Raw genomic sequence first — 18615 nt, 5'->3', positions numbered from 1 at the left:
TGCACTCTGGAATGTTTCTCGTTGTACTTGTGCATGGCTTTTTAAAAATATATATTTTTATTAGAAGCAAGCACATTTCATAATAAAAACATTTCATGTATAACAATCGTACATTAATAATATTATCAGTTGTGTATTGATTCTGCTAGGTTTTTTTTAATAGAGAGTAAGAGAGAAAGAAAAAAAACAAAAGGCATGATAAAGAAGAATGGAATAATTTACTAATAATACATCATTGGAGATAGGTTCATAAATTATAAAGTATAACTTTTCATCCAATCCTGAGTTCAAGCTTCAGTTAGGTTCCCGTGCTGGACCAATCTACCCCTTCAAATAGTCAATGAATGGAGATCATATTCTGACAAAAAGTTCTTGTTTGTCCATTAAGCTAATTCTTTCCAAGTGCATGGCTCAATTGTACTCATGAATAGTATGATTTAACTGGATAGCACGCAAACAACGTTTTTCACTATATCTAGGTAAACATGAGAATGATAAACCAACACCAACAGCTAAAGATGTTCTGATAAAAAAAATATAATTGAACCAGGTAAGAAGATTCTGTAGTCAACTTACAATAATAACACTGTTACAATTTAAACACAAACAACAAACTGAATTCAACAAATGTAATGGTGAGGATATCAAGACTGGCTGTAACACAAGGGGATGTGGACTGTGCGGTGGTATGTATGGTCTCAGTGACAGGTGAGTGGATAGATGCTATGTGGCCCATGCTGCCCAGCCACCACCCAGGCACTAAAGTGCATCTTAAAAAACAGCCACTTGGATAAATTACACCAACCAGCCAAAGGTACTCAACCGTTATAGAGTCTTGCAGCGTGGAAACAGGCCCTTTGACTCAACTTGCCCACACCAGGAAAGCAATGAAAGAGAGCAGAAAGTCTGACATAGCCAAGAGTACGTAAACTCAACAGCACAGGTACATTGCTTAGTAATTCACACAACCACTGTCCTGATTCTCCACTAACCCAGGCAAACTGGTTACAGACATGCCATTTGTGTCACTGAACACCTAAGCATCCACATGTCAACTGAATGAGTAATTGTTTTCAAGGAAATGAGACAAGCAGTAATCACAAGCAAGCAGGACATGACAGCACAGCACATTGACTACTTCTCGTGATCGACATCTGCTAACAATGCGGCACTTACAGGAAAACAAAACCTCATGAGAAGGGTCCCGAACCAAAGCTGCCATTTAAACTATTCCTCCAACACTTTATGTTTGCTCAAGATTTCAGCAGCATAAGATCATAAGACAGAGGAGCAGAATTAAATCATTCAGCCCAGTCTGCTCTGCTATTCCATCATGGCCGATCATAAGTGATGTAGAAGAGGTAGAATTAGGCCATTCGGCCCATCAAGTCTACTCCATCATTCAACCATGGCTGATCTATCTCTCCCTCCTAATCCCATTCTCCTGCCTCCTCCCCATAACTTCTGACATCTGTACTAATAAAAAATCTATCTATCTGTCTTAAAAATAGCAACTAACTTGGTCTCTAGTCTTCTGTGGCAAAGAATTCCACAGATTCACCACCCTCTGACTAAAGACATTTCTCCTCATCTCCTTCCCAAAATAATATCCTTCAATTCTGAGGTTCCGACCTCTAGTCCTAGACTCTCCCACTTGTGGAAATATCCTCTCCACATCCGCACTATCCAGGCCTTTCACTATTCTGTATGTTTCAATGAGATCCACCCTCATTCTCCTAAACTCCAGCGAGTACACGGCCAGTGCCGACAAACACTCATCATAGGTTACATGTGGGACACGAGTTGTCAAGCAAATAATACTTTATTAGTAATGCACAGTACAGCTCCCAAAGCACAACGAGGGGCACGGGCGTTCCCAAACCCTACATATACCCCAGGGGAGCCCCGTGACCCACTCCTCCCGCCAAACCAAGTCACGTGACCCAACCCCTAGAGCCGAGGGTTCGCACCACGCGTGGCTAACGGGGCACCACGAACCCCCCCCCCCCCCCCCCTAACCACCACCCGGGCTACCACCCCCAGAACCCCCCCCCCCCCCCCCCCGAGCCCCGCCCCCGACGACGAGAGGTACGGAATCGAAATGACCACCCATGTCCAGAACTAAAGTATTAGGCCAATGCTGCAGAACCCGGCCGGGCGCTGCACCTCGTGCATACATCCCACCACAGGGGGCACGCCTGGTACGGACAAACTAGGGAGCACCCGGAACGGCGGACGCCCCCGACGACGAGGTTGGGCCACCTGCACTAGCTTGCTACGGTCCAAATGGGTCGGCTTCAAATGAGCCACAGAAGGTCTCCCGCCGACCACCCATGTCCAGAACTAAAGTATTAGGCCAATGCTGCAGAACCCGAAATGGACCCTCATATGGGCACTGCAAAGGTGGGCGTCGTGGCGCAGAAAAGCATACAAACAGTCCATGAGAGCCGACAACACATGGGATGGAGCCATGCCATGGCGAGACATCGGGACAGGAGACAGGGCGCCGACCCTCTCCCGCAAACGGACCAACACAGACGAGGGTGGCTTCCGGGACTCACCAGCGAACAGAATTCCCTGGGAAAAGCGGGACGCCATAGACCAATTCGGCGGAGGACGAAGCCTCCTTCAGAGCGGTCCGAATACCCAGCAAGACCCAGAGCAATTCATCCATCCATTCGGTGCCTGTGAGGCGTGCCTTCAAAGCGGCCTTGAGATGGCGATGGAACGGCTCCATCAACCCATTGGACTGGGGATGATACGTCATCGTATGGTGAAGCTATGTCCCCAACAGACGAGCCATCGCGGACCACAGCTCAGACGTGAACTGAGCACCCCGGTCCGAGGAAATGTCCAGCGGGACACCGAAACTGGCAATCCAGTGGGCCACGAGCACGGCAGAAGTGTCCATGAGCAGAATGGCCCCAGGCCACCGCGTAAAGCAGTCCACCACCGTCAGAAGATGCGAGACACCCAGGGATGGAGGCAGTGGTCCACATGAACGTGGTCAAAGCGCCGACGAGGCACTGCGAACTCCTGCACTGGCGCCCACACGCCCAGGCCCAACGACCGACTTGCTTCCGCAAGCCATGCCACATGAAACAAGCAGCCACCATCTCAACCTTCGTACGGATAGATGTGTGGGCCAACCCATGAATGACATCAAAAATCCGGCGGCGCCAGGCAGCCAGGACAATGGGCTGCGGCTGCCCCGTGGAAACGTCACACAGGACAGTAATGCCGGAGGGACCCAACTGCACCAAACCAGAAATCACAGTTTGGTAGGCTGGCATCTCCTCGTCCACCAGCTGCGCCACAGCAAAGGCGGAATAGTCTATGCCCGGGGCCACGTTGAGGATGGCCTCAATAGCTGGGAGGAACAGGGCGTCAGCAAACAGGTTACATTTGCCTGCAATGTGGCGGATGCCGGTCGGGAATTCGAAGATCGACGTGAGCTGGAGCTGCTGCCGAGCGGACCAGGGATGAGGGGCTTGTGGTCAGTGAAGGCAGTAAAGCCCCAGCAATCCAGGAAATAGTGGAAGTGTCGTACTGCCAAGTACAAGGTGAGGAACTCCCAGTCGACCGCGCTGTACTTCCGATCCGCCGGGTTAAGCTGGCGACTGAAAAAGGCGAGAGGCCGTCAGTGCCCGTCGACCGACTGCTCCAGCACGCCGCCGACCGCGGAGTCAGAGGCATCCACCGTTAGGGCTGTAGGGTGGCGGATGAACTAGCATCGTCACCAGAGCCAAAACCTCCTTCGCCCCGTCGAAAGCTGCCATGGCGTCGTCTTTCTCCAGCACGTCCCACCGCTTACTAGTTAGCAACGGAAAGAGCGGCCGCATTATCCTTGCCACCGCCAGCACAAATCGGTGATAAAACGTGACCATCCCCACGAATTCCTGAAGGCCCCGCACTGGGGAAGGACGCGGGAACTGGTGATTGACCGACCCGGTCTGGGAGCGGAACAGCACCGTGTTGAGTCACTCGGTGGCCCAGAAAGTCGATGACACGGGGCCAAACTGGTATTTATCTGGGTTGATGACGATATCATGCTCGCTGAGGAGCTGGCACAGCAAACGGAGGTGGGCGCAATGTTCTTGCCAAGAGCTACTAGCCACGAGGATATCGTCCATGTAAACGAACAGGAAATTGAGTACCCGACCCACGGTGTCCATCAGGTGTTGGAAGGCCTGCGCGTCGTTCTTAAGGCCGAAGGGCATACGCAGGAACTCAAACAAACCGAAGGGGGGGGGGGGGGGGGGGGGGGGTGATAATAGCCGTTTTTGGCAGATCCTCCAGTCGCACGGGGATCTGGTGGTAGCCCCAGACTAAGTCGATTTTCGAAAAATACTTGGCCTCAGCCAGATGGGGCGGAGAAGTCCTGGACGTGGGGAATGGGGTAGTGATCCGCAGTGTCGTTAGTCTCCACAATGCGTCCAGCCTGCAATCATGTCCTATAGTCAATGGCCATTGCAAACAGGAACTTATTAATATTAACATTGGCATGAGAGGCACAGTCTAGGCGACTGTTTTGCCGAACATATGGGCTTGGTCCGCCAAGGCCTGTTGGATCTCCGGGCTGCTAACCATTTTAATTTCCCTTCCCATTCCCACACTGACCTTTCTGACCCGGACTGCCTCCATTGGCAGAGTAAGTCCACACGCAAACTGGAGGAACAGCACCTCATATTCCGCTGGATAGTTTACAGCCCACAGTATGAACAATGAAATCTCCAATTTTAGGTCATCCATCCTCTTTTATTGCCACTTTCTTCTGTGTCCCACCCAGATGCACGCTCATTTTTCCTACTAATTGACCCCACTTTCCCCTGGCTCCATCCCCTTCCACCTAAATCCCTTCTCTTCACATTTCTCTCTTCTCATTACATCACACCCATTTTATCTCTAGCCTTTGTCCACCCATCTGCCAATAAATCCTCCCCACCTGTATCTACCTATCACTTGCCAGGTTTTATCCTGCTCCCAGCTCTCTTCAGGTTTCCTCCCCCACACTACAATCAGTCTAGAAGAGTCCCAACCCAAAACATCACCAATGCATGCCCTCCAAAGATGCTGCCTGATCTGCTGAGTTACTCCAGCACTTGTTTTTTGTAAACCAGCATCTGTAATTGCATATTAATATTACCCAACATTTATACTGGACTCGCATTACCCAGGTGAAGGGCAGTACTGCAACTCAACTGTAAGACATTTGCCAAGCACCATTTTTTTAACATGTCACAGACATTGGCAATAAGTGTGGTCTTGCCAGCGACACCAAGCACAAACTAAAACAATTCCTTTCACACTGCATTCCTCTCCCACAAAACAACAGAAAATAAAATTAGACTGATCTTCATCACATGTGTGTTTAGTAAGACCATCTTAAAAAATTCCAGGAAGTGCCACTAAATAGCAGTGAAAGCAAGACGAGATCGAGCAACCATTGTCTAAGGTGGTTGTTTATTATTTTTAACCATTTTGAACTAAAAAACACATTAATGCAGAATCTGAAAATAAGCAGCATATCCTATAACGCAGTTAAACATCAAGAAACAATTACTGCTGCAATTAAAACGGACAGTCAGCCTATCAATTCTAAAGGATTGTAGCTCACAATTCATATTACTGTCGTTTGGCCTGCACTAACTACCGAGAGCCCTGTTCATTAGACAGGATAAAGGTCAGATTGCAAAGACTGGAGCAGAGTGTTCTTTTGCAGAGTTCTGAATCGTCACAGAACGTATATGGGTTATGCGAGTTCCCATCTTCACTGCTGAAAGAGTCTCATCTACGAGTCTTTTTCCCTGAGGAGAGGAAAACACAGACAGATGACTGGGGGAAGGCACTTTGCTCAACACTGCATTCCAGGAGAAGAGTTTTACCATAGTGAGATATGCGTGATCACCCCATGTTCCCGAGTACAATGTTGCAGGACGTTTACACTTTGGCAGCCGCAGCTATGCCTGTGCTGGTCACACTGCAAAGGCATCAGTCCATTCTCATCTGCATCAAGTACTTCCAGGCCAGTCATCAGTTGGTTAGACGCAGAGCACAGCTCCCTTCACTCTGACCCAACTCAAATCAGCATTCAGTGCAGTATGACATGTCCAGCGCTCTCCAGCTGCTTCAGAGGCACCTCTGACCCATTCTGGAATATGGCAGTCCATGGACACATTGGAACCTGGAGTGAGCATGAGGCATTCCTTTTGTTTGGGACCATTCCAACCAGCAGAGAGAGAAGACTTTCATCAACTCAGTCAGGGTTGCAGAGAGGCGCAGATCCCAAAGATGGCAGCAGGTTCAATACAAGCCATCTGGTCCTCAGAACTGCTGGCTCAAAGAGGCAGAGGCCTTGAGAGGTCAGTGGCCAGTCAGTCATTGGGAAGGACCTTTGAATTCTCCAGCGGGATAAGTGCGGGCTTCAATGGAAGTAGCGAAAATGCAAACATGGCACATGAATAGGTTTTCATGTCAGCTAAAGCCAAGTGGGCTTTCCCCACTCATTCCTTCCAACAGCATGACCCGGTGAAACAAGGCTACAGTGTGATGATGTGAGCTAGACACAACACAATGGACCATTACTCTCCCCTGGAACCTGCACATGGGCCACTGACCGGGAACAATCGCACCATTTCTAGTCATACCCAGTTGTGTTGAAACTCTTCCAGCCAAAAAGGTGTGGAGATAGGGATAGATCTCTGCCAAAATGTTAGTAGATGCTGGGTCCAACATTTGCCAGTCTAATAAAGATTGAATTAATACTTTACAGTTCAGGCAAATGCTAATATACAGAACACTGTCCCATGTGCCTATCAAAAAAGCTCTTAATCTGCCTCCACCACCGGCAGCACGTTCCAGGCCCACACGCTTAAAAAACAACTTACTCAGCACACATCCTCTAAACTTAGCTCCTCTCACCTTAAAGCCCTCTAGCCTGATATTTCCACTCTGGAAAAAAGACTCTGGCTGACTACCCTTTCTATGTCACTATTTATAGTTACAAGATGGGAGGTGCTGGAACTATTTGCAATGTAACTGGGAAGGCTAGGAGTAAATTTTAATAATAATCAATTTTTTTGATTATAAGGGTTTTCATATAGTGATTATGAAAAGGCACTCACTACGAGTGGGGAATTGGTAACAAGAAACCATTAACTTACAATCATCACATAATGAGGAAAGATCTTTGGAGACATTTAAAGCTGTAGAATAGAATACATTTCCACAGAATGGTTGAAGCAAAGGCCATCTCATTTCCAAGTTCACCCTTGGAATCCAGACAACATTGTGGTAGATTTACACGGATTCCTGCCAAGCAAATTATTCCTTTCCAAAATGCTTAGTGTACTATCATCTTCAAAATATTCAATGAGATTCTTAAGGCATAACCATATACTAGCTTTCTTTGATCATCAATGGTTTTCAGGCAAGTTAGCCTTAACTATAGACCTAACTTTTTTTTAACATACTGGTATGAATTATGATTAGATTATGATATACTAGAAGAGAAATGACACGCTGGCCATACCTAGAATACTGAAGATGGATGCATTCTTTTTCACAGGGTTGAAGAATCAACCCTGAAGTGAGAGTGGCAACTTTTTCCACACAGAGGGCACTACATATATTGAACGAGCTGCCAGAGGAAGAAGCAGAGGTCGGTACAATTGCAATGTTTCAAAATCATTTGGGCAGATTAATGGATAGTAAAGGTACATAATGCAGGCAAATTGTTCCACTCAGGTAGGCAACAAGTTGGGTAAAAGGGACCATTTTTGTGCTCTGTGGAAGAAAAGGGAGTGAAAACGTGAAAAGGACATATTTATCGGGATAGGGAGGATGCTGGATTTAATTGCCCCTGTGCGTTGCAATACCACCATTCTCTTGCAAAAGAGTTTCTCATGCAAAAACTTCTGGAGCTAATTGTATGTGAAGAAGTGTCTTGACCGAAATGTTCCCTTTCCATGCTGCCTGTCCTGCTGAATTACTCCAGGACGGTGTGTCATTTTGTGGACAAAAATTAATCAACTAATGAGTCATGGGCTTAGATCTTTAAACGCTTGTCCAATCTATGTGAAATGAATACCAGCAGTCCTTTGGGAATAGAACCCAATAATATAATTCAGATATAACAATACAAGTCTGAAGAAGGGTTTCGGCCCGAAACGTTGCCTTTTTCCTTCGCTCCATAGATGCTGCTGCAGAGTTTCTCCAGCTTTTTTGTGTACCCCCAATATAATTCAGATGTTTTTTTGGTGCTCTCATAAAGCACTAATGCCCAAATGTTTACAACCTCACTATCTCCCAATTCCTCAAATCAAACAAAACATAAACATCTCCAAAATTAGAATTTAAACATTACTGTAACTACAAGCACTTTGGTTGAAACTCAGCTCAGACTACAGAGCATAACCTTTACAAAGCACAATCGTTGACAACTACTTAGGACTAATGTTACCCTTCAATGGCCAAATACTATTTTTTTACTTCTAAAGACTCAACACTGAACAGGTTTGGCATCTGAAAAAAAATGTCCTTCTCGAGATATGAATTTGAAAGCATGAAGCCAAGAATTCTCGAACAAATACCTGCCAGAGGCTGTGCTTCCCACAGAGTGCCACCTGCTCCAATAATTTACAGATCTCCTCCTGTGCAAACTGAGAGTCATTTGTCTGGAGGAGTTTCTTTTGCAATAGGGTACGAAGCAACAGTGGGGGCCCTTGCTAGCTAAATCTCTACTACCTTTAGCTTGAAGCAGAGACAGAAGAGGCCTTACCAAATTGGGGCCACATGTCTGTGGGCTGAGGATTCCTTTTCTGTGACATCGGCATGAACAAGCACATATTCTTTGCAGCCGCCGGCTTGTGCTGCTTTGGCTTTGCTGCCTGTATGCGACACGCCAGATCGTCCATAAAATGTGGCCCTAACAACTCTGCGGTGGACAGGTTTGGGAAATCCAATGGGCTGGGAGCGATTTTTTTCAGTCCAGTTGCCTGCAACAGCCCATTGGATCTCAACTTCGAAAGGTAAGTGTGGGTCTGCCCGGCTAAAACCACCGCTAAATGACAGGCAGCGATCACAGACGCCAGCTTCTCCTTCAGCTGGCTGGGAGAGAGGGAATCAAGGACGCCCTTCAATTTGTCCAGCTCAAAGTTCTGGGCAGCTAAGATGAGAGGACTGACACTTTCGCTCACCCTACACTGTATAGATCGGGTTTCCTCTACCGGCCCCAGCAATTTGTCCAGCTCCTGTCTGGAGGAGACCACTCCCTTCGAGACGAGGAGGTCCAATATTGATTGGTCGACCTCAGGAGCAGCGACAGCAGGCACATCCGGAACGCCAACGTGGAACCGGAGCCGGGACTGGTGCTCCACACTCAGTGGAAGACGAAACGCCAAGGGTAAGTGAACATGGCATTCCAGTGGCTTCTCTCCATGGATCATGGGTTTGCAGCAGCTCCGGTCGTCGAGAGAACCCTTCAGGGGCCCACCAGCCCAATGAAGGAGCTCAGACGACCATTTTGCCCTTGTGCCAGACAGAATGGACTCAAAGGTGGACTTCTCAGAAGCGGCTGATGCAGCCTGAGGTGCTGGCTTGGCATGGGGAAGTGGCATGAACTGTATTGAGTTTCTGGGGCGCCCCCACCAAGGATTTGGCTCCTTACTGGTTGACTGTTCGCCACCCCCTGAGCCGGGTTCTACACTCTGAGGACCCTGAGGAGCTTTTCTTTGAGGGTTGTCCAATCGAAGCTGCGGAACTGGACGAGAATCAAAGCGAAACCCAGTTGGACTGTCGCTGGTGAGGTCAAGCTGCAATGAAGATAATAAATTAAACATGTCAGAGTCTTAAAGGCTGTGACCAAAATGGTATAGAAATGGAAAATGATACTTACAGAATGATCAAGAATGTAAGCCTTCAGAGGCTAATAAGGAAAGTGTCTAGTTTACAACTTGACTAATCCCACTTTCTGTGGAGGAAGAGGAATAATCTCTCGACTCTTAAGAACTTGATATTACCTCAAGAATCACTTTCAGAGACTCATTCATCCCCAAAAACTATCAACCCAAGTGGACTACCCAACAGATGCCTCAGATCAGCATTACGTCCACTTTGACCTTGTAAAATAAAAGGGCAACATTGTCAGAAGTTTGCTCGATAATTGGCACAGTAATTTTTTTTAATGCAACCTTCGACAAATTGTAGAGACAGCACAAAAAATCATTACATCAGGAAGAGCAGCAAGAAGCCTCTAACGTGGCTGCAGCTTTCTTTGGTAATGGGATAGTGTGTACACTGCGCATAAGCACACCAAGAATGGCATGGCAATTCAAAATGGCTAGCCACTATCAAATCTACCTATAGAGCATCGGCACACACACCTAATACACGCTCTCCTGTGTTACAAGTCTAGAGTGATAAAGGGACTCCACACACTCCATTCAGAGCACAGATGCAATTATCCCATTCAAATCCCACCGAGTTCAACAATGTTCTTCACACACCTCAAAAACGAAACCTTTTTAATAAACCTTTTATTGTCAGTCACATATGATAAACATCTCGACCACATACCTCGGGCTGAATTCCTGCATGAGGGGACAAAGAAAATTCCAGAGTTTTTCCATGGAAGTCATGAGGAATTTCGCTGAAAAAGCTGCACATGGATGTGGCAGCATCCCCACTCTCCAATTGTATAAGAACCTGCAGCAATCACAACACAAAGCAAGATTAAACTGTGTTGACCAGAAACAAACTTGGCCATAAATAATTCTCAATCCAATATATCTTCCAAGTCCCAAGTATAAATTCTGTTCCCCTGTACAACACCACGGTCCCCTCTGTCTCAGTGAGCCACCTTGAACCAAGGACAGGACAGTGGTTGCAAACAACATTTTTTGGCATTAGTCATTGGATAAGCATCACAAGAAGGACCCATAGCTTGCTTCCCCCTCCCCGTCAGATCAGACATACAGACTAGTCTTGGCAATGCGTCTAACACTGGCTGAGATCGGCACCAAGCCTGAACTGAGTATTTAAACCTGGCCTTTGATTCATCCCCAAGGGCCAGCAAGACAGCTCTCGCAAGTTTGCTTGCAGGAGCAAAACTGGGTAGAATTTCTTAAAAGGTAAAGAGGCTTCCAAGTTTCCCCACATCTGAGATCAGTAGAGACAGGCAGGACAACACTTCTGGCAATGTCCATCATTAACATGGCTACATACAAGACATTAGGGTATATAAGATATGTAACATATATACAGGAACCTTTGTTATGTGGTACTCAAAACTGCAGTGCTCAGCACATTCTTAAAACTACACCAAGCAACCCTATTGTTGGCTGCAATTTCAGCTGAAATAAGTGAGGGCTGACTATACACCAAGAAATAGCGACACAGCTTGTAGTGCTGCTCTCTCACTGCGCCAGAGACCCGCATTCGGAATGCCGACGAATACTCTTGAACTTTTACAGGTGAACGATAGACACAACTCTAACACTACCCTTGCGCTACTGTCCATGGTATGCAAGGGTACTGCGAACGTGATAGATGGTCAGCGTGAACTCGGTGGACAGAGGAGCCTATTTTCAGGCTGTATCTTTCAATCAGTAGAGGCAAACATGACAACACCTATTCCAATGACCACACCAGGACTCCCCCACCCTGATCATTGTACTAGTTTCAATGTCGTCCTGGTGAGTTTCATTGTCTGTACTCGTTTTCACCTCTTGTTTCCTTTATCATTGTTCGTTTTTTACATATTTTTCATTCATTTGTTCTATATCTCTCTATATCATTGTATATATCTCGTTTCCCTTTCTCCTGATTCTCAGTCTGAAGAAGGGTCTTGACCCGAAACATCGCTATTTATTTTCTTCAGAGATGTTGTCTGACCCACTGATCATTACTCCAGCGTTTTGTGTCTATCTTCAGAGTTGGACGAATCGGCCTGTTGCAGACGATGTGAGCAGGTCACAGTGGCGCAGCGGTAGAGTTGCTGCCTTATAGCGAATGCATCGCTGGAGACCCAGGTTCGATTCTGACTGCCGGTGCTGTCTGCACGGTGTTTGTACGTTCTCCCCGTGATCCACATGGGTTTTCTCAGAGATCTTCGGTTTCCTCACACACTTCAAAGACGTACAGGTTTGTAGGTTAATTGGCTTGGTAAATGTAAAAATTGTCCCTAGTGGGTGTAGGATAGTGCTAATGTGCAGGGATTGCTGGTCGTTGCAGATCCCGTGGGCCGAAGGGCCTGTTTCCGCTCTGTATCTCTAAACTAAAAAGGTCCTAAGGATACAGCCAGGGATTCTATCGGGCCTGTTGCTTTGCACGGGTCCGCTCTTAGGATGGTGAATTTGATGTCTGTGATGTTGAGTGCGGGTACAGTTGCACCGAGACTGCCGAGTCTGGTGATGTCATTCCACTGACATTCTGCTCCAATCGACTGTCGAACGCATTGAGTTCATTGGGGAGACAGGCTATTGCTGGCGATTCGGCCCAACTTCACTTTACAGCCCATTATAGTGTGTAAGCCTCGCCACAGTCTGTCTTGGTCTAGAGAACTATCACTTGGCATCTCTGATGGCTTTGTGAAGGTTGTCCCTAGATGTCTTGTACAGGTCGCGATCGCTCGACTTGACTATCTCAGACTTGGTCTTCACTCAGGAGTGGATCCCATTGTTCATCCATGCTTTCCAATTGGGGAACACCCCAATTGACTTCTTTGATATGCAGTCCTCTATGCACTTACTGATGAAGTTTGTCACAGCAATGATGAACACAATTTAGGCTGCCCACTGAGTCCTTGAATATGGAACAGTTGACCAACTCAAAGCAACTTCATCTTTTCCTCAGACCAGCACGACGACTTGTTAACTCTCAGCACCAGTGCACACAAGGCCGTATTCTCAGCCGTTTACTATACACTCATGTCTGTACGGCTAAATTCTGCTCCAACTCTCTCTCTCCAAGTTTGCAGATGATCACATTGCATTAGGCCAAATCTCAAATGAAGATGAGACAGAGTACAGAGTGCTCGGCAGCATTGTGCAAAGACAACAACCTCTCCCTCAAGTTCCGCAGATCAAGAGAACCGATCAGTGAAATGAAGCGGCCTGGAGTGCAAGTCTGTACCAATGGGTCTGAAGTGCAGATGGTCGAGAGTTTCAAGTGCTTCGGTGTAAACATCACCACAATTTGTTCTGGTCCAATTACAGATGCCACAGCCAAGAAAGCACACCAATGCCTCTATTTTCGCAGAACATTGAGGAGCTTTGACATGTCTCCAACAACTAACCAGCTATGCACCATAGGAACATCCAGATGGACCGCAGCTTGTTTTGCCAACACTCTACCTAACACCACAAGAAATAGCAGAGTTGTGAACACAGTCCAGTCCATCACACAGTACAGCCATCTCCCATCGACTCCATCAGCCATTATCAGTGGTCATTCTCTCTTCTACCCTCGCCCCTCTGGTAGAAGATACAGAAGCTTGTACCACCAGATTCAGGAACAGTCTCCTTCCTTCACATGCTGATGAATTCCCTACCTACCAATCTATTTTAAGCCCCATGCACTGTAGTTGCAACACTCTGCACTCCATTTCCTCTTTTGCACTGCTCATGGTGTAATATGCATGGTTTAATTTGCTTGGATAGCACACAAAACAAAGTCTTTCACTGTATCCCAGTACACATGACAATAACAAACCAATTTTAACACCAGATATTTACCTTGTTGTGTGGTTTCAAGAACATTGAATCCTTCACTCTTCCAAATCGAAAAGCAACACAAAGGATGTCAACTTCTGTATAGCCATCCTCAGGTAGATTGCTTATGTGAACTAAATGGTCATATATGGTGCACCCGTCCTATGTGAAGAGAACGAGGAGACCAAGGAAATAAAACAAGATAACAATCAAAAGATGAGTAACACTGTGCAGTCACAATACAGCTGGCGCCAGGAGCAGTAGGGGCTGTGAGCATTTGGTGCCTGCCTATTGAGGCATGTTTGCCTCCGACTAGCATCACAACGCAGTTCCAAAGCCTCGAGCAGCTTTCCGGCAATGCTTCAGGTAGATTCAAACGGTCACCAGTGGAAGACTCGGTTTGCAGAGGATATCACAGCAAATCCCCATCCCAGCATCACTATTCACCAGGAGCACCGAATCATAATCGGGTGCATAACTTGCACAATTTACTTCCCTGCTCATCTTCAGTCCCAATTGTTGTGTACTTTCTCACTCACACAACACAGGAAATCCATTTATAAATCTTTTACACTGACAAAGTAATGGAACACACATCTGAACAGCCAGTCCCTTCCCATTGATAACATCGAAAGCACAACACTTACATCTGCTTTAAACCCCGAATCTTCAATCATATCCTTGAATATAACCTCCTAGAAACAGAAGAGATAACTGTCCGTTAGTAGACTATATATAACTGTTATTAGAGGCTGATCAAATTGCACAGACGCAGCCCCAAGCTTAGCAAAGTCTATCATATAGATATGTAGGGATATGGATCATGTGTTGGCAGATGAGATTAGGTATCATTAGGAACATGGCATCATGTTCAGTATGGACATTGTGGGCTGAAGGGCCTGTTCCTGTGCTGTACTGTTCTATATTGAACATTGACTGCTCCAACTTCAGATAGCCCTTGCTATCCCTCTCTCTCCATCCCCTCCCCTTCCCAGTTCTCCCACTAGTCTTACTGACTCCGCCTGCAATCCATCTTTGTCCCGCTCCCTCCCCTGACATTAGTCTGAAGAAGGGTCTCGATCTGAAACGCCACCCATTCCTTGTCTCCAGAGATGCTGCCTGTCCCGCTGAGTTATTCCAGTATTTTGTGTCAATCTGCGATTTAAACCCCCAGCATCTGCAATAATTTCTTACACACTGTACTGTTCTATATCCTAAAGTAACTTGCATGAGAATTACTTAGGTGATGCAAATACTTGATTCTTTCCCTTTTATATCCCCCCCTGAAAGTGGATCAAACTGGAGAGAGCAGCACAAATTGTATTTGTCCTTTATTTTACACCTGGTCCAGTTGCAAAGTAATGAGCTGCCAATTCAGTCAGACAGCATGAAAACAGATCGTTCGGCCGACATGTCCCACCTGCCCGCGTTAGCTCAAATCCCTCTAAACCTGTCCTATCCATGTACTTGTCTAAATGTTTTTTAACTGACTATCAGCCTGCTGTGAACAACTGACCGACAGTTGTTTGGTCCCTTACCATGTCGCTTAGATCCATATACTGATGTAGTACTTCCATACTGATAGTATTTCCTTTCAGCTTGATTGTAGAAAGGCTGTAAAACTCCACCATTTTGGCTGCTGCTTTCATGCAAGTCATTTCCAGATATGCCTTAGGATAGAAACAAAGTGTTTTAGTGAGGGGAAATGTAACATAACAGAAAAAGTAACAGGAAACTCAATTTCTGCAAATTGCCCCCATATTTCTGCAATTAATTTCGCAATCCATCTTCACGACTCCTCTTCGGAGACACAAGGAACTACAAATGTTGGAATCTTGGGCAAATATCAAAGTGCTGGAGGAATTCATCGAGTCAGGCAAATTTCCTCTGTGGAGCAAAATGAACAGACCAGATTGTGGGTCGGGTCCCTGCTTCAGTCTGTCACCTATCCATTTAGTCTGAAGAAGAGTGCCAATCCAAAACACCATTTGTCCAATTCCTGCCTGACCCACTGAGCCCCTCCAGCACCGTGTTTTGCTTATGAGCCCCTTTATAATTTTAAACACTACGATTAGTTCATCCCTCAGCCTTCCAAACTCCTGGAATTCAAGGTTTCTGTAACTACAAAAGCATTCTGGAAAATGAGACTCTAATCCATCCAAAGTTTAAATATCTTTTTCTGCATTGTGCATGTTGGCCTGTTTAAATTTGGATCTTCAGATACAAGATACAAGATACATTTAATTGTCATCTTCAGTGCCCATGTACCCAGCTTAGTAGTAAGATTTGGACATTCTTAAATTGTTACTGTACATGGCAAAGCTGGAGCATTGATATACTAAAATAATTATTTTGTGGACAATACTTATCTTCTTTAAGATCAACACAAAATGCTGTAATAACGGAGCAAGAGAGCAAGCATCTCTTGAGCGAAGGGACGGGTGACATTTTGGGTCGAGACCTTTCTTCAGACCCAAAACCTCACCCATTTCTTCTCTCCAGAGAAGCTGCCTGTCCCGCTGGGATACTCCAGCATTTTGTGTCTATCTTTGGTGTAAACCAGCATCTGCAGTTCCTTCCAACACATCAACCTGATGTACACAATCCCTGCCACAAAACAGTAACCCCATCATAACTGACAATGTAGAAAACCAAGAACTATAGATGCTGTAATCTTGAGCAATAAACATAGTGCTGGAAGAACACTGCAGGTCAGTCAGCATCTGTGGAGGGAAATGGACAGATAACATTTCCGGTCAGGATCTTTCTTTAGTCTGATCAGAACCGAAAACGTCATCTGTCTATCCCCTCCACAGATGCTTCCTGACCAGCTGATATCTCCAGTGTTGTGTTTTCTGACAATCCAGCCAGAATAACACATCACTTATTTATTAACAGATAAGACACAAAAGGCTGGAGAATTCCACGGGACAGGCAGCATCTCTGGAGAGAAGGAATGGGTGACGTTATGAGTCGAGACCCTTGTTCAGACTCTAATCCGACGAAGGGTCTCGACCTGAAACGTCAAAGGCATATCAAAGCCTGTACATCAGCGAGATAAAGCATAGATTTGGTGACTGTTTTGCTGAACACTTACGCTCAGTCCGCCAAGGCCTACTCGATCTCCTGGATGCTAACCACTTTAACATTACTTATTCCCTTTCCCATACTGAACTTTCTATTATGGGCCCTATCCATTGCCAGAGTGAGGCTACACGCTTATTGGAGGAACAGCACCCCATAGTTCGCTTGGGTAGCCTACAACCCAACGGGATGAATGTTGAATTCTCCAATTTTAGGCAACTTTTACAAACACCTCCCTCTCCCCCAGCTCCAAAAAGACCATTAACCAGTTTCACAGTTCACAAATGTGTATCCCTTTTGGGCTCACACTTGCCGTGAACCAACAAGGAAACCTCCTTGCCCGAGGTCATCTGTTACCAGCACTAATTCGTCCTGTTTTTGCTTCTTGCTTCTAGATTCTCACCACCCCCATCCCCAACATATCAATTTATGTTTATCTTCTGCCACAGAAGGCCATAGAGGCAATGTCAGTGGATATATTTAAGGCAGAGATAGATAGATTCTTGATTAGTACAGGTGTCAGAGGTTATGGGGAGAGACAAGAGAATGGGGTTAGGAGGGAGAGATAGGTCAGCCATGATTGAATGGGGGAGTAGGCTTGATGGGCCGAATGGCCTAATTCTACTCCTATTCCTTATGACATGTTCATTTCTATGTTCAATATATTTAAACCGGTCACGAGGGCAACACTCACCTGGTTTCGGGAGAATGTGATAACTACATTCAACACTGGTCCAAAGGGTTTTGCCAGCCTTTTCAGGTCATCCTCTGTGTATCCTTTAGCTGGAAGATTGCTAATTCGAATAACTCTACCTTTGTCATTGAGGGAAACAACCTGCAAAGCAAAAGTAATCCTTTGAAACCACAAGCTTTCAGAGGTATCATATATAAGTTAAGGCAATATACGGGTAAAATATTAATAGGTTATAGTTAAAAACCGCAAAATATTGAGGAACAAAGTATTTTGGTGCACAAATTCTAAAGATTCTTGTAAGTGGCAGCACTGGGAGATAGCATAGTGCAGAAGGCATGCTTGCCTTTATCAGCCGGGGCACAGAATAGGAGAGCAGGTTCCTCTTGCTTTCACTGGATCCCGAGGGGTAATTATTTCCATTCAGAGGGTGGTAGGTATATGAAAGAAACTGCCAAGTGAAGCAGTACATGGATATGGGTCAGGCATGGGTTCGAATGAGACTAGCCTAGATGAGGCATCTTGGTCAGCATGGACCAGTTGTGCTGAAGGGCCTGGATCTGTGCTACATGACTATGGGATTATAATGGCGATCACGCTCTTTCAGATGTCAAAACAAGCTAAGAGAAAGGGGATTGCAGGTGGCACGAAAATTGGTTTCTCAATAGTAAGAATGGTGGTATTGGGCTCCAGAATTATAGATCAGCTGGTAAGATGGGCTGGGTAATGGCAGATGCAGTTTAATCTTGGTGATGAATTTTAGTCATAAAGCACAGAAAAAGGTCCTTCAGCCCAACTTGCATATGCCGACCAAGATTCCGACAATGGGGAATCAAAACTGAGGTTTAAGGTGCGAGGGGAAAGCTTTATTAGAATTCCCAGGAGCAACTTGTTCATGTAGAGGGTGGTGGGCATATGGAACGAGCTGCCATAGGAGGTAGTTGAGGCAGGTACATGAATAGGAAAGATTTAGAGGGGATATGGAACAAACGCAGGCAAATAGGACCAGCTTAGAGCCAACATTTTGATCGGCATAGAGGAGTAGAGCTGAAGAGCCTGTTTCCGTGCTGTATGATATATATGCACCTGGGGCTCCGGTGAAATTGTCAGCCAAAATTAAAATTGTTACAA

General features: G+C 46.0%; 1 protein-coding gene across 1 annotated transcript in view; it reads right to left on the bottom strand.

Annotated features, from left to right (window-relative positions):
• The window catches only part of znf638 (zinc finger protein 638), a 123203-nt gene that overhangs the window by 29834 nt on the left and 74754 nt on the right, over positions 1 to 18615 (bottom strand). The window contains exons 14-18 of the mRNA XM_055666018.1: positions 17488 to 17628; positions 15248 to 15379; positions 14357 to 14404; positions 13734 to 13871; positions 10576 to 10704 (exon numbers count right to left, since the gene is read on the bottom strand). Coding sequence (XP_055521993.1) covers positions 10576 to 10704; positions 13734 to 13871; positions 14357 to 14404; positions 15248 to 15379; positions 17488 to 17628 — 588 coding nt within the window. The remainder of the gene's footprint in view (positions 1 to 10575; positions 10705 to 13733; positions 13872 to 14356; positions 14405 to 15247; positions 15380 to 17487; positions 17629 to 18615) is intronic.

The sequence above is a fragment of the Leucoraja erinacea genome, unplaced genomic scaffold (assembly GCF_028641065.1).
Source record: "Leucoraja erinacea ecotype New England unplaced genomic scaffold, Leri_hhj_1 Leri_172S, whole genome shotgun sequence".
Taxonomy (NCBI): domain Eukaryota; kingdom Metazoa; phylum Chordata; class Chondrichthyes; order Rajiformes; family Rajidae; genus Leucoraja; species Leucoraja erinaceus.
This window is presented reverse-complemented; position numbering and strand designations above follow the sequence as displayed.